The 21,181-nt window shown below is 54.3% G+C and overlaps 1 protein-coding gene across 1 annotated transcript in view; it reads right to left on the minus strand.

Annotated features, from left to right (window-relative positions):
* Window positions 1-2,265: 2,265 nt before the first annotated feature.
* The window catches only part of ASS1 (argininosuccinate synthase 1), a 50,733-nt gene continuing 31,817 nt past the window's right edge, over window positions 2,266-21,181 (minus strand). The window contains exons 12-15 of the mRNA XM_030838558.3: window positions 13,038-13,169; window positions 7,672-7,828; window positions 3,753-3,818; window positions 2,266-2,543 (exon numbers count right to left, since the gene is read on the minus strand). Coding sequence (XP_030694418.1) covers window positions 2,498-2,543; window positions 3,753-3,818; window positions 7,672-7,828; window positions 13,038-13,169 — 401 coding nt within the window. The 3' untranslated portion in view covers window positions 2,266-2,497. The remainder of the gene's footprint in view (window positions 2,544-3,752; window positions 3,819-7,671; window positions 7,829-13,037; window positions 13,170-21,181) is intronic.

Raw genomic sequence — 21,181 nt, forward strand, 5'->3', positions numbered from 1 at the left:
CGAAGTTGACCCAAGAGGAAATGGACAACATGAATAATCCAATATAACTAAAAGAAACTGAATTTATACCTTAAAAGCACTGCCAAGAAATCTCTAGGCCCAGATGGTTTCACTAGTGAATTCTATCAGATATTTATGAAAGAAACATTGCCAATCCTACACAGGATAAATATAAAACACATACCGTTCTTATTTTTAATCTTTTAAAACCGGTATTTGACTACCTAAAGAAAAAATAGCAACATATTGTGGGGCAATTGTAGAAGCAATATATATGACAACAAAAGCACAAACTGAAATGTTCTAAGATTGTATTGTTGTAAGATTCTTATATTACACATGAGACGGTACAACATTAATGAACGTAGCCCGTTGTAAACTAAAGATATATGGATACTGTAGACCCTAGAGAAACCACTGAAAAGACAAAAAGCATAGCTAATAAACCAGCTACTAAGAATACTCAGTTAAATCCAACGAAAGGCAGGAAAATAGTTTAGAGTGAAAAACTAAATCTATAAATGGGGAAAGGTTAAGTTAACAGCTATCAATATAATAGAATATTACATAGTTGTTGAAAGTGTTTAAGAGTTTTTGACGAAGAAAACTGTTTATGATGTAATGTTAACTTAAAAGCAGGGCAAAACACTTGCTTTTAAAATACTTTAGGGACTTCCCTGGCCGTCCAGTGGTTAAGGCTCCCCACTTCCACTGCAGAGGGCATGGGTTCAATTCCTGGTGGGGGAATTAAGATCCTGCCTGCTACATGGCATGGTCAAAAAGAAAAAAGAATACTTTATCCTAAATAACTCTGTAAAAATATTTATAAGCATAGAAAAATTTGACTGAGAAGAAATTCACTAAGTATAAGCAGTGTTTATAATTGGGTGGTGAGATGATGGGTGATAGTTATTTCTATAAGATTGTGTTTTGTTTTGTTTTTTTAGTAAGATGCAGCCAATGACGGTTAAGGACATAAACACACAAGATTTGGGGGCTCAGCCAGGCCAGAGTTTGGTTCTTGCCTCTGTCACTTGCTAGCTGACTGAAAGCTGGCAAAGCAATTCCTCTGCATCTCAGTTGCCTCCTCCACCAAACAGAGATAAAAGCATCTACCTCAGGGTCATTGTGAAGATTCAAAGAGATAATGTGAATAAAGTGTGTAGCAAAGTGTCTGGCACAAAGTTAAGATTCATTGAATAATTCATTTGTAACCTTCACAATAAGAGGAAAACAAGTTTTAAAAACAAAATTTCTTTTGAAAGAAACCCTCATTCACGAAGGCAATGGAGTGGAGGTCAGAACCAGAGCAACCAGCACTCAAGGCTTCCCGGTAACAGTGCTTCTGTCTGCAAATACCACAAACTCTCTCACCAGCTTAATTAAGCTCTAAATGGTAATTGGTTATGAGAACACCAGTGTCTCAGAGAATCCAAGTTAAGAAATGCCGCCAGCTTCCATGAGGCCTACCGGGATGGGAACTGGGATTCTAAACCGGACGCCCACTCTCCCCATCACTCCCTTTTCCCTCTCTGCTTTTCCAGCCACAGGGCATCCCACCACGCCTAAATTCCCGTGTCCTCGCTTCCGGCCGGTTCCCTGGGCCCCATTACTGGGACAGAGATTCTGATTGGCCCAGCTCTAGTCAGGTGCCCAGCCATGGTCCAATCAGATATGACCAAAGGGGTGGAGTCAAGTACAAACATGGCGGCTTTGGGCCGTGGTTTGTGGAGGAGGGGTGGAGGGAACCGTGTAAGGCAGGTAAACACGCCCCACCACCACCACCAAGTTATGTATGTGTTTTTGTCCTCTGTGCTCAGGCTGCTCTTACTTGGGTTCTTTCTCCTCCTTGATGTAGGACGCTTAAGGCCACCCAGCCACGGTAGGGAAGCCTGGTGTGGTCAGTCGTGGCCACCATTCCCGGGAGTTCACTGCGGGCTGCGGGCACGACTGCCCCCAAGTTTGTCACCTAAACTCTCCTTGGTTTCCCTGGCACGTACCACAGGGGCACAGCTGGTAACAAAATGCCAGGCTTCTGGGCTAGGGGATGACGCGGGTGGGTGCTTTCGGATTCCATGCTTTTTGCTGGAGAGAGGGGTCGATTCTTCCAGATAAACAGGTTCTCTGGCAAAAGGTGGCCTTCGGCAGTGCTTTAGTCAGAAAACACAAAGGTTGGTCTAAGAAAAGCATGATTCACCAAACACACACACACACACACACTCTTACTCCTCTTTCTGCAGAAATAAACAAAAGACCAATGTATCATTTTTTTTAATCGTCATATTACAGCTCCTGCCTGCAGCCGGCCCCCACCCCGTCCGTTTGCTGACCACTTCTGCAGGCTCCAGGGGACCAGGGAACAAAGCCGGGGCCTGGCACCCGCACTGCACTGCCAGCCCTGGAGGACAAGTCACAACTACAAATTATCACAACAATTAGCGGCTGCACTTGGGAGATGGGCAAAGCGAGGAGGCCCAGCTCCCCATTATCAGCCGGTTTATTTGGCGGTGACCTTGCTCTGGAGGCGATGATACTCCTTCAGCCTGTAAACCAGATTCAAAACAAAGAAAAATGTAAATTAACAATAACAACATGCACTCAGTTCAATTAATTCAGGCAGAGGTGGGGTGGCAGGGGCAGCTGTTTGCTAAGATGTGTGTGGAGTTGTCTTTTTTTCTCCCTCTCTCCCTCTCCTGCCGTGGCCCCTCCTGCCCTCCAATCAGGATAATGTAATTAATTTATCTTAGGGAGAAAACATTGCTTGCCATTGTTTAAGACAAAGCGTTAAACTGGCAATGGGAGAAATGAAGAGGCCATTATGAAAACCCCGTGTGTTCGGAGCCATTTAAAAGGGTTTATAGAGTCATAAAACACAAAAGGGGTGAAGGAGGCGGGGAGATGGAGGTGACTGTCGGGCTGGAATCCATGTCTCTCCCAGTCTCGGCTCCAGGGACAGGAGGCTGGCTCTGAGAGAAAATGGTTTCGTGCTGGGGGCGTGTTATCAGCGAGAGGAGAGAAACTCAAGCCCCAGGAGAAGGAAGATGGGGATTAAGAACCCAGAGGTGGACAGACAGGCCTTCTGGACTCAGCCCCACTGAGCCCCTGCGGCTAGGCACTGTGCCCTTCCTGGGTGCCACGGTCTGGGCAGAATGCTTGATTTCCACGGACTCAGATCAAACTTTCACTGCACCTGTGAGGCAGGTATGGTTAACATCCTATGATTTCCAGAAGTTCAGAAGGGTTCCGAGACCCAACTGCAGAGGCAGGATCCGAAGCCAGGTCTGAGTGGCTTCAGATGGCGTGTATCACCCCACTGGGCCATGGAGATCCATGGTTCCAGTTAGACCTGAAGCTCCTGTATGTGGACGTGAAGGCAGGAGCCAGCCAGGTGACCTTCTGTGGCTTCTTTCTACCCCTCGGCCATTCCCCTTGCTAACCTGCCCAGGAAAGGGGCTCCTAGTGGCTGGAGAGGGTGGGAGTGAGTGTCAGAGGCAAAGAGCCGAACCCAGAAACCGGGAACTCAAGTGCCCAGGACCCTCTGTTGCTCTTTGCTGTCACAAGTGTGCCTTGGGGCCCTGCAGAGGATGGGAGCAGGCTGGGTCCAGAGCAGGCGCTGAGGATGTGGCAGGTGGAGGGACAGGAAGGTGGCGCTTGTCTAGGGCAGAGCAGTGGTCAGAGCACTGAGGTCCCATCAGAGCCTGCGCCCCGCACCTGGAGGGTCTGAGGACCCATCAGGGCCCAGAGCGTCTCACCTGAGGGAGTTGATGTTGATGAAACCAGTGGCGTCAACTGGCTCGTACTGTCCCTGCACATTCATGCTGCAAAAGAGTAGGAGCTCGTCAGCATCCCCCGGCCTTGGCCTTGGCCTCCAAGGGACCTCAGCCTCACAGACCCCCAGGCATTTCCTCAGTGTTGATCCAACACTCCCTGCACTTTGGCTCTTCATGCCATTCCTTCCAATTCAGGGAGCCCTACCCGGGGCCGGGGATCATGCCGGGGCTGCAGAGCAGGGAGCCGTATCCCTGCTACGCACACGGGCAGGTTGGGTCCTGGTCCAGCCAGCGCCAGCCCAGTGAACTGCTCCCACGAACCAGGGCACTGCATCTGTAACCTCAGGACATGCACTGGAGCCAGCTCAGCCCTCGGGCTGTGGAGGGCTTCGACGAGTGCCCAGGAACAGCTGGTGGTGTCCAGTGGCCTGAAGGCCTGGGAGGCCAGGAGTTACACACCAAACAGCCTCAGATATGCGTGACGGCATCCCTCAAGCTGCAGAGAGGCCCCAGCAGTTAAGATCTGTCCACGAAGTCTTCTTCACCTTGTTTGCCCATTGAGTGATGGGCACCCATCACTCTAACCCATCCTCAAACATGGGCACCCACCCGATGCCAGCTGCTTTTGAAAAGTGCCCAGTCAACCCCTGCTATACTCAATGGAACAGATTTTGCCCCCCATCTGCAGTTTCCATCTTCCAGATTCGACAGCCTTCATCTTTTGGGTGTTCTCACTTAGCTGCGCTTTGGAACCCTCCCCAACCACAGTCCGTCAGGTCCAGCCACCTGGGTGAGCATCCTGGCTCCACCCCTGCCACAGACCTTAGGGCAAATATTCTCGCGCTTTGAGCTTCAGTCTTTCACGTGTGAGATGGGGCTCTCAGCCTCATCACTGGCTCCACGTGAAATGATGTAGCTGCCACCTGGCACCAGGTAAGCGCTCAGCTTTACTAACATCATTCAGTCATTCATTTACTCAGGTATTTATTAAGCACCTACTACCTGCCAGGCGCTGTGCCAAGTGCTGAGGAAACAAGAACCAGACAGGAGCAACACCCACGTGGGGGGCAGGGGGTGGTGGGGTGGCGAGTGCAGACATAAGCAATCAATCATCCATCTGCCTTCGATAATTACAACTGTGATATGCTCTTTGAGGACAAGTTCAGGGCGCTGTGGTCTCAGATCTGACTCCACGAGGCCACCCTCTGAGCCCCCTGGGGGAAGGGGGTCCCTCCCGTTTCTCACGGGCCCCTTGTTGCGTCCTGCTCTGAATCAGCCTCTTGTCTTCACGTCTGCAGAACTCCAGCCTCAGGACAAAGCAGTCTCAAGGTTCGAGGACAAGGGGGTGGCCTGTCCCCTCAGGAGCCTTCTCCAGAGAGGTGAGATCGGGGAGGAGGGCAGAGGGGTTCTGCCGTTTTTCTGAGACCCTGAGGCTGTGCCTCTGACCGGCTCTTTGTGGACTGTGGGCTTTGTACAACAAACGGGGTCTCTACGCCCGGCTGCCCCGCAGCTTGTCAGGACTTGGGCTCTGTGCCTCCCCCTGCCACGCCCTCGCCCTGACCTCCAGGGGACGTTGAAGCTGGAACTCCCACGCTCTCAATGCTCCCTCCTTTTCACCTCCATCCGCCCCTCCAGGGCTCAGGTGGCTGAAGCCACCAGGAATCGACTAGCAAGCTCCCTGTAAAGGGAGAAGATGTCAGACATCCGAGGGGCTGAGCTTGGCACCCCTCACCAGGCAGGGGAAAGGCTGGACCCACCTAAAGCGCTTTTGCAGACCTTGCTGGGGTGATAAACGAAGCTTATCATGACCCCGCCCTGCGCCTCCACACCCCCATCCCGAACCACCACACGGCTTCGGACTCCTGGCCTTGCTCCCGCTGTCTGAGGCGCTCGTCCCCTTTGGAAGGGCCCCTGCGCTCAGCCCAGGGAGAAAGCAGGGCTTGGACCCCCTTCCTGCTCCCCGCGTGCATCCATCCTTTCGCCACCGTCTCTCACGAGTCGAAAGAAACTCTGCTACCCCCTTGCCCCCAAACAGGCCCTTCAGACCACCCCAGCAGCCCCTGCAAAGAGAGGCCCACATCCAGGGACAAACTTGTCCCACGGGACTGCTGAAGTACTCCCAGAGGTGTTTCTCGGGCACCGAAAAACCTCTTTTAAAATTTGTGGTTTCGGGGGGTAGGGGGTACCGGTGGAAAAAGTTTACAATGATTTTTTTTTTTTTTTACCTCCCCTGACGGTCTACAGAAAACCTCTGTGCTTTTATTTTTGTTCATTCGAGTGGCTCTGACCTGCTCTATAATTACGGTACTTTCTACCTACTGTGCCGCGGCATTTCCAGTTCTGCTACCTCTCGCGGTTTCCTCGCTGGTCCCTGTGACGCTGTCACTCAAGGGCTTTCAAGTCAGCGATGTAGAAATCAGAAAGAAAAGGGAAATGGTCGGAGACACAGTGAGAATAAATGCTCCTGCTTTTCTCTCTTTTTTTCCCCGTTCCCTTTTTACTTTATTCATTTAATCTCACTGAGTGAGACTGTAAGGCTTAATGAAGGGTTGGACAGATTATTAGAGGCTGTTGATTTGGAGGGGGAGGGAAGAAAGAGCCAGAGAGAGAAAGAGAGAAGATAATTTGACATTTACCCCGACTGATCTAAACTGATTCGGCTATATTTATGGCTTCTAAAGTGTTTAGGAAGATTGAAGGGGGGAGAGACGCAACACGGCAAAGAGAAGGGAGAGAGAAAAATAATATTGACCGCTAAACAAAACTCGTACTGTAATTCCTGACCGGCTTCCGGGAGGGGAGAGCTGGCCTCAGCGTGAGCCAAGCTGGACCTGGGACTTGTATCAGGTGGGGCTGCCTGTCCCCACCTCTTGTTTGGCCAGGTGAACTCCAGAGGGAACACCTTGCTCCTCGGTCAAGGCCAGTCTGTCATTCAGGATGCAAACACAGGTGCAGCTAATAGGCAACTGCTACCTTGGACCCAGCCCGCCAGGGCTCCCCAGCCTCTCCCACGTCCTTTCAGCGCTCTCAGCCTGGCCCGTCGGGAGGCAGCTCCTCAAGGTTCCCTCCTGGCTCTGCCGCTCCCCTGGGCTGTCTCCTCTTGGCCCCATCATCCAGTGTCCTCAGACCGCGTTTCTCCTCAACTCTAGCCCTGTGTGTCCAGTGGCCGACTGTAGTTCTCCTGGCCTATCTCCAAGAAAACTCATCCTGCAGTTGTCCAAATCCAAATGCATGATTTCCACCCCCCATTCCCTCAACTCAGTCATCGCCACCAAAGTGTACCCAGCGGCTCATGCCAGAAAACCCAGGGTGGTTCCGAACCTTTCCATCTCCCTCCCCATCCAAGCCCTTTCAATCCCACCTCCTAAATATTTGCCAACTCCATCTGCTGCTGTCTATTCCCAGGACCAGCAGCCTGGCCCAAGCCACCAGCACGCCCCACGGGGAGCCCTTGTGTCCACCCTTGCCAGGTTCTTGTAGTGCCTGGGATGTTCTGGGTTCTTCCCAGGCTCTGAACCTCTGCACAGGACAGTCTCTCTGGAAACTCTCCTGCCCCCTCTCCACCTGGTTCACTCCTTTCTTTTGGAGACCGGCTCAGAAACGACTTCCATGGGGAAACTTCCCCACACCCCCGTTATTATACCCAGCCCAAATATCCTGTATCTCCCCACAGCCCAGCACCTCCTTCCCTAATCCTGCACTCGGGTGATCCTTTGACTGGGGCCTTTCTCCCCATCTAGCCTGTACATTCCATGAGGGCAGAGGTGGTGTGGATAATCTTCAGGACTGTCTCCCCCATACCCTACACGTGCCTGGGCATATCTTTGCTGAGAAAGCCAGTCGGAGGAGATACTGGACATGAGGGTCTGTGCCCAGCTGGGGGCAGGGATGGGGCGCCTACCTCACCAGCTCCTCGTTGTAGAGGGACAGTGGGGACTCCCGGCTGAGGATGTACACCTGGCCCTTGAAGACGGATACCCGCACTTTCCCTTCCACGTGCTCCTGGGACTTGGCGATGCAGTGGCGGACAAATTCACACTCGGGGCTGTGCCAGAAACCTGCAGGGAGGAAGAAGCGAGTGTGCCGGGGAGGCCCACCGTGTGCCTGCCTCGGGCCAGGACGTGGGGAGGACTGGGGTCCAGGTCATGGCAGACGTGAGCCTGGGAGGGCAGTCCCGCATCTGCCTTGTTCACTGTGGAGTTCTGGCATGACATGCACTTGTAAATGACAACAGTGAGGACCAAGCCCGCCTGCCCCTGTCCTGTGACCTTGTAGGGCTCCTGGGGGTAAGGAGGCACCTCTGCACCCTGCAATGCAGTCACCCCCTAAGGGTCAGGGGCAGGGGATCTAACCTGCTGCTTCACACCACAGACATTCAGTGGTGAAGGGGCCCCGTCCTCTGCCCACAGGGGGCTGTTTTATCAGGGCAGCAGACAGTTGGGCAGGAGACCTCAAGCAAGACTCAGACATATGTTACCGGGGCCGAGCGATGGGGGTGCCCAGCGGAGTGGTGGGTTTGGGGTCAGAAAGACCAGGTGTGTGGGGCCTTCACCTCTCTGTGCCTCTGCTTCCCCATCTGCTGAGTGGGGATGACACTGCCTCGCCCTCCCAGGACTAGCAGGCTTATTGTACATGGAGGCCCTGGGCTCAGGGGCTGCTGTGAACGCTGCTGGGAAGAGCCCCACCCCTCAGGATAGGCAGACCTCTTGGAAATAAGTGACCTGTCTTTAAAATACCGCTAATATTTTCACACGCAAAGATTCCTACAGATGAAGCACAGGCGCCATGCTAAGTTCCTTACTGGGCCGGCTCTTTGGACCCTCCCAGTCGCAGGAGAAAAACCTCTCTCAGCCTCTTGCTTTTCTGCGTGAGGAAGTTAGGCTCAGGGAATTTGAGAGACTCTTCCACGATCACACAGGCTGTAGCGGGGGGCCTGGACCTGACCTCAGTCGGCCCCAGTTCTAACAACTGTGCTTCATGTGATCATTTTGGAGCTTCCCTGTCTACATCTGCGACACCCCCGAGCTGCCTGAGACATGCGCTGCCCCCATCCCCCGTTACCCATATCTGTCCCCCAGATCCCTCAGGCCAAAGAGGGCCGCGTGCTCAGTCCCCTGTCTGCCCAGGGTCTGGACAGTGGCTCCTCTCAGTTTCTGCCGAGGGCAGGGGGGCCGTGGCCAGGGTTGGGGGAGGGACAGCGAGAGGGGTAGGGTTTCTCTGAAACGGAGCCGGGAAGGTGAGCCCACCTGGGCAGCTGTGGGGCCAGATGGTGCGCGATCTCCTGCCCTGATAAAGGGCTGGGTCAGCCCCGGCTCTGCGGCTATTGTTGGAAGCCCTGGCCTCCAGGGGCACCTGCTGAGGCCCTCCGTGGGAAAGGGGAGCAGGCCTTCTCCACCACGGGTCCGGTGGCTTCCAGACGTGGGGGAGGGGCGGGCAGGGAGAGAAAGGGTTGCGTCCTCACTCTCCGATGTCCTGCCTTTTGAGTTCACCTCTGGTTCCACCTTGACAAGCCACGTGATCTCTTTGTGCCTCAGTTTCCTCATTTGCACAAGGAAGTAACACTAACCATTCTCTGGGGGGTTGTGTGGATTCAGTGAGAGTTTTTGCTTTCAAGATTTGAACGTGGCCTCTGCCGGCCCTCACCGTATACAGGGAGACAGACACCCAGAGAGGGAAAGAACCTTTCCAAAGCCACATAGCGAGATCCAGAGTGCTCCTGACTCTAGCCCAGAGCCCCGTGGGAGGGCACACTGATGGCCCCCCCCACCATGCCCCAGTGGCTCGGCCATCTTTCTAAGTCAGGATAATTAGACCATTAGGTTCCCAGGCGGGAAGAGAGGTGGGAGATGGAGCCAGAGATATGGGGGCAGAGACCCTGTGGGAGTGCCTGGCCTGGGCTTTATCTCAGGATCTCTCCCTCCCGCCATGGGGGCCTTGTGCTCAGATATCTCTTCCCAGCAGACCCAATCTGGGGTGGAGGGCAGCGAGTCCCGAGTGCCGCACTGGGGAGAGCCTGCGTGTCCCAGGCTGGGGGATGCACGGTGGGTGGGGCCTGGAGCTGGGCCAAATTCTGTACCAATCAGGACGACAACCCTCTGTGCATTATACCCATTTTACTGCTGAAGAAACTGAGGTGAGGGGAGAGGTGAGCTATACCCCCTAAATGAGATGGGTCTTGAAGCTGGGGTCATGCCAGAATGACCCTGTGGGGTGAGGCCAGTGTGCTCCTGGAGGGAGGGGGTCTGTATAAACCTCATAAAGGCAGATCAGGAAATTTGGGGATGGGGTGAGAGGAGGGGGAGCGAGTACTCACAGTAGTCAGGGCAGCTAGGAGTGGGACCGAGGCAGAAGGGCTTCCCCGGGCCTCTGTCTCCCTGGGCCCCGAGACCACAGGGGCTCCGAGGAAGCTGAGTGCCATAGCAGAGTGGTGGCTCTATAACTGGGGAGCTAGACAGAATGGAGAAGGGACCTGGGCCTGCGCCCTTTATTTTACAGGAGGGGAAACTGAGGCTCTGGGAGGAGACAGACCTACTCAAGATCATAAAGCCAGCCAGAGGCAAGGCCCCATTCTCCTGCGTCCATGCTCAGAGACCATGCCAGGCAGTGTCCTGGAGGCTTTGCAAATATCCATGCATTGAGGCCTCACTATAAGACAGGCAGAATTATCCCCATTCTTCAGATGTGGAAACCAAGGCACAGGGAGGTCAAGTAAATTGCTCAAGCTAATCCCTGCTCTCTAGCCTTTATGCACCCCAAATGCGAGAAATCCCATCAAACAGACCGACCCCCTGAGCTGTTGGGGGGTGGGGACGGGCTGCTGCCAGAGGCCGACCCTGACATCTGTGGGAGCCTGGTCGGCAGAGGCACCTGGGCGAAGTTAATGTTACTAACAACTACCTGGGAGGAGCCTCCACTCTGAGATTTTATTTCCTTTTAAACCTAATCACTGTAACACTTGGGGAATTAGAGGGCTCGGTGGGTGAGAGCAAGGACTCAACCCAGGCAGCCTGGCCCCACACCAAGGGCCACGCTGTGCTCCTGACACCCAGGGCTGCCCTGTGCACACCACTGTGCCCCTTGATCACCCCTTGCTCATGGCCCCAGCCCAGCTTCCTACCCACCTCGGATCTGCGGGAGTGGCCGAGAACTTGGCCTCTGAAGCTGGCCTGTCCTGGGCTCCAAGCCACTTCTCAGCAGCTGTGAAGCCTTGGGCAAGCGTCTTCATCTCACCTCTGTGCAGCTAAGATTAGATAATACCCGTCAGTGCCCAGCTCAGGGCTGGGCAGCAAGAGAGGTAGCAGCCAGGCTTCCCTGGTGGCGCAGTGGTTGAGAATCTGCCTGCCAATGCAGGGGACACGGGTTCGAGCCCCGGTCTGGGAAGATCCCACATGCCGCGGAGCAACTGGGCCCGTGCGCCACAACTACTGAGCCTGCGCTCTAGAGCCCGAGAGCCACAACTACTGAGCCTGCGCTCTAGAGCCCGTGAGCCACAACTACTGAGCCTGCGCGTCTGGAGCCTGTGCTCCCAACAAGAGAGGCCACGATAGTGAGAGGCCCGCGCACCGCAATGAAGAGTGGCCCCCGCTCGCCGCAACTAGAGAAAGCCCTCGCACAGAAACGAAGACCCAACACAGCTAAAAATAAATAAATTAATTAATTAAAAAAAAAAAAAAAGAGAGGTGGCAGCTGATCTAGCGTGGAGAGGGAGGCTGGCGGCCTGGCCCCCTCTTGGCCTCCACAGATGCCCCCTGAGCAGAAGCAGCCCCAGCCAGGTGCTGTCCCCCCATCACAGCCTGCCACGTCGAAACGACTCTCGCCACTTTGTAACCAAAATCCACCTTTCAGTGTGGAAACCCCGCTGAGCAAGAGAGCCCACAGGAGACAATGTTATTTAAACACCTGTCTGTACCTGGGAAGGGGGGGATTGGGCTTCAAAGCTCCTGGGAACAATGGGAGGGAAAAATAATGCCAGCCAATAACCACCATGTCCCCTTGAAATCCCGAGATGAGTTCCAGCGATTAGGAGGTTTCAGAGGAAACAAAACCTCCGAGTGGGGGACGAGGGGAAGAGGTGAGGGCGGTGGAGGCTTCTACCAGGCAGTTACTGTTACTATTAACTTTCCTGGGGTCCCTCTGACATCCAGGTCCCCATAGACGGCAGCCTGTCCCCCCCAACAGCTCCGAGGGGCTGTTCGATGTGATTTCTCAAATTAGGGAGATGTTAATGTCATAGAATAGAGCCAGCCCTTTCTGGAAAGGGCCGGATAGTAAATATTTTAGGCTCTGCAGGCCACGTGGCCCCTAGCAACTACTCTGCTCTGCCAGTGCAGCTCTGAAGTAGCCACAGGCAACACGGACACGAATGAGCAAGGTGGTGCCCAAAACGACTTGTGGACACTGAAACCTGAATTTCCTGTAATTTTCACGTGCCATGAAACAGTAGTATTTTTAAAAAAATTTCCCCAACCATTGAAGAATGTAAAAACCAGTCTTAACTCATGGGCTGAACAAAAACAGGCAACGGGCTGCATTTGGTCACCCCTGGTATAACGCGGGGGATGGATCTGGAGGCGGGAGGACTGCATTTCTACTCTGTGGCAGCAGGTAAGGCACGGAAACTCAGTCTGGAGCCCAGCCCACACTCCACACATGGGCTGGGCATTTGGCCGTCACGGTGGCTTCCCAGTAGGGATCTGGCCCAGGCAATGCCCGGGCCCGGGGCCCCGCTCTCAGTCCAGGTAGGCTTTCCCTTGCTGGCGGCGGTTCTTGTAGCGGCTCCGGGTTCTGCCTGGAAACAGGCTGACCTGGGCTCCAACCCAGCTAGGCTACATCCAGTTGTGTAACTTTATATAAGCTCCTTTTGCGCGGAGACTCAGTTTCTGGCCGCAGCTCTCTTAGGAAACTTGGGAAGCCCCCTAGGATGACTTGTGTTCCCACACAGTGCCAGGTACCCGGCACGTGCTGGATAACACTTGGCAGCCATAGGCATGACACAAGATGCTTCCCTGGCCCTGCGGCCGTCATGCGGGTCGCAGGCGGAGGAGGCAGCGGGACAGCCCGGGGAACTGGTGCATTTCCCTCTACACCTTGTGAACAAGGCAGGTCCTGACGTCCCCTCCTCGCTTCCTCGTCCCCTGCCCTCTCTCCACCCCCCTTCACCCCGCATCTTCCGGGGGCTCTCCAGCAAGTGGCAGTGGGCAAGGCGGGACTGGAGGAGGGTGCCCCTGGGTGAGGGAGGGGAGGGGAGCAGCTGCAGGGTCAACGCACCCGTGTACACCAGCTCGGCGAATTTCAAGCCCAGGCCTTGTTTGATTTTTCGCACTTCCCGATCCATGGTGAAGGCCTCGATGTCTAAATGAGCGTGGTAAAGGATCGTCCCCGCTGGGGTCTCGTAGATACCTAGCCATTTTTCCAGGCAGGGGGAGAAGAAGAAAAAAGAGAGAAACGCGTGAAACCCAAAGTGTCAGCAAATGACAAAAAGAAAAAAATAATAATGACTCGTCTGACAGGAGACAAGCCAGTCGGACCCATTCACTCCCAGCTTGCCGCAAAATGCATCCGTCATTATATTCATGCTGGGGCCACGACAGTCCACTCTGCAGCTTGTGGAGAAAATGTCTAGATGCCCCCCTTTGAAGAGGCCCTCAGACGTTGGAAAATAACAGGGTTTCAGAGCTGCTCCCCCCTCCTTCCCAACTCGTGCCCACCGGCCCGCAGCTGAAAACCTGTAATTAAACCGAGTCTGGTGGAGCCCAGGGTCCCGGATGTCCCTTCCTGCCTTCCACCAGGGAGCCAGGGGAGGGGACGGCTGTGCACACGCATGCACGCGCGTGGACGTGTGCACACACATGCCACCTTCAGCCGGCGGCTCCCCTGCAGCTGTGTCTCTGCAGAGAAATCCTGACTGCCTTGGTCACCTGTGCTGACCCCACTGTACAGCCGGGAAAACTGAGCCCTGGAGGAGAAGGGACTTGGCTGAAGTGGAGCTGGGAACCGAATCTAGGCCCCCGCGTCCCTGAGCAGCGCTGTCTGCTGCCCTGTGGACCAGCAGGTGATGGGGGCCAAACCCAAAAGGTCATGGGAGACGGTCTTGCTAGGTCCCCTCCCCACCATCTCAGGCCCAAATCCTCCATTTGCTAAAAAATCTGCTTGAACTGCATGGTCTCCAAGTGACAAGGGGCGCCTGGCCCTGGCTGAGTGTAGCCCTGAGAGGAAGGTCTTATAAGTAGCACCACCCCAGATTTGGGGGCACTAAGGTTCCAAGAGGCAGGATGGCCCCCGGGCACATGGCCAGGCTCCCTCTTCCCAGCAGTGCAGCCTCGTGAATCAAGTTCAGGTGAGCACCTTGGATAAACCTGCCCCGTGTCTGCTGTCCTGATGGAGGGCTAATAACCGCCCCATCCCCACAAATGCCACCCCCCCAAGTCCCTTTCTTCCCACCACATAACACTAACAGCGTTAAAGGGGCAAGTTTTCAGGTATCCTCAAAATTTACCGCCATCGTCTTTCCACAGAAAGGATTTGTACACCCAGGTTCATGGCAGCATTATTCACAAGGGCCAAAAGGTGGAAGCAACCAAAATGCCCATCAACAGATGAGTGGAGAAACAAAGTGAGATAACTACATACAATGAAACGTTCAGCCTTAAAAAGGAAGGACGTTCAGACACACGCTACACCACGGGTGAACCCTGAGGACAGGACACTCAGCGAAATAAACCAGTCACCAAAAGACAAATACCGTGTGGTCCCACTTACGTGAGGCTCCTAGAAGAGTCCGATTCGTAGGAACTAAGTAGGATGCTGGGTGCCAGGGGCTGAGGAGGGGAAATGGGGAGCTAGTGTTTAACGGGGCTTCGCTTTGGGAAGATGAAGAAGCTCTGGAGATGGGGGACGGTGATGGTTACACAGCAACGTGAATGTTGTGCTTAAGGCCACTGAACTGTACACTCGAAACAGTTAAAATGGTAAGCTTTCTGTTTTCTATATTTTACAATTTAGAAAAATGCTTTAAAAAAACCCCCAAACCAGAAAGGAGATTGTTTCCACTCTGAAGTCCAAAGGGGACATGGGCAAGACTGTGTCTGATGTGAGTAGCCAGAAACTTTCGCCCTAGAGAGCTTCTCTAGTCTTTAATCTTTAAGTCTGGGAACCACAGGAATGTCAGGGCCCTTGAGGATCACCTGCGTTCTCCTAACTTAGCTGCAAATGCTGTATTCGAACAGTCTTAGGTGGAAGCTCGGCATGTACAATCGAAAACAATGACCCACTGTGGGGAGCAGAGGCCCCGCTGCAAACCCTGGGCTCCACCAAGCAGTCCTTAAAATGCTAATCTGGCCCAACATACCAATTGAACAGATGGGAAGACAGAGGCCCGGGGGAGGGACGTGACTTGCCCAGGGGGAGTGGAACCTGCATCTAGGTTTTCCATCTCTGCTCCAGGTTGCCTCTTAGGGCCTTTGCCAAGTGATCCAGCGCTCACCAGGCATGAAAAGGACACCCAGGTCTGAGGCGCTGTGGCCGAGGAAGACCCTGGGCTGTTCCCAAGGCTCCGAGGTGTTCCCTAGTGGAAAAGAGCCTCTTGGCAGGGGCGGGGGGTGAGTCTCTCATCTGCAAACCCCTGATATCCTGGTCTCGGGGGACATGCACGTCAAAGAGACCAGGAGCTGATGTGATTACAATGTGCCTGTCCTGTTTCACTTGTGTGGCCGCAGCTCTTGGGCCACCTCTGCTGTCCTGAATCAGTTGTGGGAGTAAATGCCCCCCCGGTAGGAAAACACCCACATCCCCAAGCTTATGCACCAGGCCCAAGCCCTCGATTCTCTGGGGAGTTCCTCAGGCCCTCACTAGGCCTCATCGTTACCCTTATAAACATGGTTCAGACAGGCTCCGTCATCCACTTCTGCAAAACGGCTCAGAGACACAACCCAGAAAGGGCTTAGAAAGGTTGATGGGGTTGGAGTCAGATGGGTGGCCGAGAAAATGACAGCATGGGGGGGGGGGTGCGGGGACACAAAAAAAACTATGAAAAGCAGACAAGAATTCAGCACAGGATTTGGGGCTGCTCCTTGTGGGGACAGTATGGTGCCACCAACAAGTGGCTCCCAATGGCCCCAGGTCACTGAGAAAGGCCTGATGCTTCAGCAGTGTGTTTCCAAAGACAGAGATGTGCAGAACTTTTGAAAATATCTGCCTCCCCACAAATGGCAGAAATGACCTCAATGCAAAAGGAGCAAGTTTTCAATTACCCCATAAACTCTGTCACCAAGAGCCACCAAAGGCAAGACAAGAACAAAGCCCTATTTGTCTTCTCATCCTAGTATATACTAAGGACTCAATACAGATCGGACTAGAAATGGGCCTTCTGCTTCCCCCTCATTATTTTGCCACATTTTGTAAAAACTCAGAAACTTTCAAAACCTTCCTTACGCTGGTACATACAACGGCAGGCCAGTAGCAGGGGCCCTCCTCATTTTCAGCTCCTGGAGAACCTAGCTGCCTCCTGCTCTCCTGTCTTCATCTGGCCAGCTGTGGGCAGGGTGCAAGGAGTATTTGTAGGGCCGGAGCTGTAGACCAGAAGCCCCTCGCAACTTATACTTTTACGGAGAGTGCTCAGCTCAGCTCTGCTATGTGACCTTGGCCCACCTCACTCCCCTCTGAGGCCCCGGCCACCTGTCCGGAAAAGGAGAAGGTTGCAAGTGTCTGCTGCTTTTCCTTCTAACTTCCACCGAGACCTGCCTGAAGGTGGGCCCCCAGACACTGTCCCCCAGTGCATACTGGTGGTCTTGTCTCTGGAACACTGTAGCCAGCTCGCTAGCACCACTTCCCCGCAGTCCAGACAGGGAACAGCACCGGTGGTTTGCAGCGCGAGAGGACATCCATACTTTCCACGGAGGAAGAGCTATGCTTGCCCTAGGGCCCCCGCTACTGCCCCACCTTAGAGGCTCCCCAGAAAAAGAGCAGAGAGTGCCTGGCAGGCAGAGTCACCCATTCTTGAGCCCTCAGAACCAGCCTCACAGCTGTCAACCCTCCAAGGCCGCCGCAGGAAGAGTCATAGGCAAGAAGAAATGCCGCAGCCGTGAAACACACCAGCACAGTTAATATTCCTGTTCCTTTTCTTAGAAGGTGTTAAAGTTAATTGTGACTGATCAAAAAGCCTGTTTTTTCAGGTTGCTGCTGTGTGTGTGTGTGTGTGTGTGTGTGTGTGTGTGTGTGTATCTTAAAGATCTTCCCTCTCCTCTCCACAGGGGTAGGGGGTACAGATGATTTCTGTGTATTTCTTCTGGAAAAGGAAATAACTTTAAAAAAACCAGTGACAGAATCCTGATGCTAAAAGACGATGGCTTTGGGGCTTTTGACAGCCGGCATACAAACCACTGCGCAAAAAGAAGGAGGAAATGACAGGTGAGTCTCGGTGTCGCTGTGGAAGAGACAGCAGCCATCTTCGGAGTGACACGCACAGCGGATTCAAGTGTCTATTTTCATCTCTCCGTGTTTACAGGAAAAAGACAGAGGTGTCAGCGGTTCTCCGTGGAGCAGCTTCAATCACACCGTAATTACTGCCAAGGAGCGGGTGGGGAAGAAGGGCGAGGAGCTGGGGGGTGGCCGAGGTTGGGGGAGAGTGGACCAAGGAGGAAGAGGTGGGGACCAAAACAGCTGCCACCGCTTAAATCCTTCTCACCTGTTCCTGAGGCTGCCAGGTTAGCCCAGATTGAGCAATTTGGCAGAATTGAGTGGGACCCGCCAACTCAGCTGGGGGTCGGGGGCGGAGCTGGGGGCTAGGGCACCTGGACCAGAGCCTCTGATCCTTTGGGAAAGCAGTATCCAGAGGGAGGGATTTGGAAAGGCCAGGGGAAGGGAGCTTGGCTGGAGCCCAGGGGCTCCCCTCTTAGGTACCAGGGCCAAGGATAGAGGCGGTTGCCATGGTGAGGGGGAGGCAAGTCCCAGTGGGGCTCTAGCCATCCTCTATGCTCCTGGAACCCCACAGGCCCCATCCTGGGAATCAGGGTAGGCCTCTGAGTCCGGCCATTCCAGGCTTCTGGGAATGCAAACACCTTTGCTTCACAGGTCTCCCTCCACTCTGGAACATTCCATCTGAGTGGAGCCTCTGGGAGGCGTGGACAGGTGGGCGGCAACCCTTGTTCCTTCTTAGCCAGAAAGTGGAGGAGTAAGGAGGAAGTGAAGGAGGACGAGAGAGTGGGAGAGAGATGGGAAGGGTGGAGGAAAGGGGGGAGTGGAGGGGAGAACAGAAAGCAGGCAGTGAGGAGGGGGCGGAGGGGGTCGGCAGAGGGAAGCAGTGGTGGCAGGCGGGGGTGAGCCCCACAGGGCAGGGCCGGGAGGAGAGGAACCAGCCGGAGAGAAGGCGAGGGAAGGGCCCGTGCTGCCTCCTTCCCTGCTTCCCTCCTGCCTTCCTTGCCCCCCTTCTCCTCCCCACTGATTACATTTACTTCACTTAACTAGCCCCCCTCCAGAGTTAAAAAGATAATGTGATAATGACGATGTGAACAGCCACAATACAGCGAAAGCTATTCCATCTGCAGCTTCCCCAGCCCCCGGCCCGCTGACCCCATGGCCCCGAGTGCTGCCGGCCCGGCCACCCCAGACCCAGGCCACTAGCACTGCCCAACTTCCTACCCATCCACCGCCACCCACTCCCACCCCAAAACCCCCAAGCCCTTAACGAATTTCAATTGCGAGCTTTGTAAAATCAATACAAATGACATTTTCCTCTTGTATACCAAGGTACAGACAATAGCATTTTCCTGCTGCGCCCTCAATATAATTGACAATTAACGGCTTCTCCCATGACCGTGACCGTAGACCTGTGGGTGAATCCACTTCGTCCTCGTTTATTGCCCCGACCCCCTGCCTTTCTTTCTCACAGTGGATTATTGGGAGAAATAAAAAACAAGACCTCCCCCTAAAATTATGAAGCAACTTCCTTTTCTCACCCCCCAACCCAAGTCAGAAAATAGGCAAGTTAGAACTTCCAGAGGGAGATGGTGAGATCACCTAGTGTGCCCATCTTTGTTGGTGAGAGTCGTAGAGAGGGAAAGCAACTTGCCTAAGGTCACACAGCAAGTTCTTGGGACTTAGAACCCTGGTTGTCTTCCCCAAAGACTGTACCACGCTCAGGCTAAATTCTAGGCTTTTAGGGACAGCCCCCCACAGGTACACACACAGTACCTGGGTAGAGTGAGGGCTGTACTCCAGGAATCTTTTCCTCAGGTGGGTGGTCAGAAGCCAAGGGAGTTGGAACTGAGTGCTAATCTCATGACTCCCACCTTCAGTGGTGATGACGCCCCCAGTTCTGGGGAAAAGGTAGGAGGTCTACCATCCAGGCACAGCTCCTGCTGTGGGTCAACAGGTCTCTGATCTGCACCACAACCCATTTCACAGATGAAGAAGTTGAGGCTCAGAGAGGCTATGTTGCTTTCCCAACGGTGATGGAGCCAAGATGGGGAGTCAAGGGTGGTAAACAGGGCCTGGCCCCTGACACCAGCCCTTCACTGTGCCTTCCCAAGGTCTCCAGGGGGTCAGTCAGCCTCAGACCCAACCCACCACCCAGCTGGCCACTTGGGGCTCCTCCTACCTTCTCTACCACTCCTGCTGGAAGGCTCCCACTCCACTCTGTTCCACGTTCTACCAGTTGAAGCCTATTCTCCTGCCACCTCTTTCAGGACGTCTTCCCAGATCAGCCCAGTTCGCGCCTTTATGACTACCTCCTTCTGTTCAAGTTCACGTGCGTGCCATTTCACAGAGTGACCTCAGGCCAGCCCTTATCTTTCCATGGTCAGCAGCACTGATCTACATCCACAGTCAATTAGTGATGCCTGCCTTGGGCGTGGGAGGGACGTGACAATAGGCGCAGAGTGGACATCTCTGAGCCACTCGGACGGTACCCAGAGGGCATAGGCTGCCTTTGCCCTTTCAGCATCCCTGTGGGGCTGCTGCCATCTATGAAGTTCCTCCTCTAGGCCACTTCCTGCTATTACACATGGGCTAGAACCCCGATCTAGCAGAGTTCAAGCTCTCAGCCCTCCACTCCATGCCTCTCTGTGTCTGGACATCAGTCCTGGTCCTGGTGCCTGTGACTTCGAGCCTTGGTTTCCCCGCCTGTAAAATGAGGGTGCTGGTCTCTGGCTCCCCAAGGTCCCTCCAGGGTCTGCCTTGTATAGTTTGCATTGTGCTGGCTCCCAAGGGCAGACTGAGACAAAGCGACATTTAATCAGATGTTAATATAGGTAAGATACAAAGGTAAGTGAGGATAAAAGGGAGCAGCTAATTAGTAATATTGTTCTCCACAAGGCCTTCCCGAGAGAGTTTCAATTAGGTTGTTTCTCACAGAGTATATGTGTGTCGAAGAGGAAAAAACACACGAAAGAGGGAAAGCCACTTTCCTTCCTTCCTCCCCTTTTGAGATAAATTCAAACAGGTCAGAGCCAGAATGATCCAGCTCCCATCCCCATGCCTACCGCATTACACCTGGGGAAACTGAGGCCCAGCGATAACAAGTCCAAGGTCATCTAGCAAGACACAGCGAACCTGGCATGAAAGCCCCAGCATCCTGACTCCCGACCAGTGCCCTTTCTAACCGCTGAAATCCAGCCATCGGCTCTCTTTGGAGTTTAGAATCTTAGTAAAAACACCCTGAAAGACAAAGGGCCATGGCTATACCCTGGCCTGGCTTTATCTGGCTGTGTCATCCTTCTAAATTGACCCTAAGCAAAGCGAGTTAAACACCTGCCCACACAAGAGGCCTCAACCCCACCCCCGGTGCTTAGAGACTCGAGTGCCCAACCCAGGGACTCTGACTGCTGAAAGCTTGCCCCTCCATCTTGAGGTCCAGAAGCACGCGGCGTTGCTTTACCACTGGGGAACAGGAGATCCCCTCATATGGATGGGGGAGGGTGTGGTCCAGACAACACGATGAGTGACCGATAGGGACCCATGGGGCTCTGCTTGCTAAGAGGAGACAGAGCCCCTGCTTGGGGACCAGCCTATCCTCCCTCCAGGCCCAGCCAGAGGTGGATATGGGCCGGGCAGCTTAGCCAAGGTGGCAGCCACTCAGCACCAAGGCAGAGCCCCGTCCCCACGCCCCTCCAGACCCTGGAACAGGCCCTCAGGCCCTGGCTGGCTCACAGCGCCCACCCCTGGCGGGATTCCCACCCCACCAGGCCAGCTGGCCTCGTCAACGCAGCCTTAATGACCACGAAATCAGCCCTGCACGGTCTGCTTCTAAGCCTGGCCGACCCGCCCCAGGGCCACAGGAGAGCACGACCGCCAGGCCTGGCCCCCGTCTCCTCTCTCCTCTGAGCCTCTCCCTGCTCCTGGGACAGCTCTTCTCGTGATGCCTTCAGACATCAGTCCCAGGAGGGAAACAGTCTGGCGGGGTGAAAGGACTCGCCCAA

The sequence above is a fragment of the Globicephala melas genome, chromosome 6 (assembly GCF_963455315.2).
Source record: "Globicephala melas chromosome 6, mGloMel1.2, whole genome shotgun sequence".
Taxonomy (NCBI): domain Eukaryota; kingdom Metazoa; phylum Chordata; class Mammalia; order Artiodactyla; family Delphinidae; genus Globicephala; species Globicephala melas.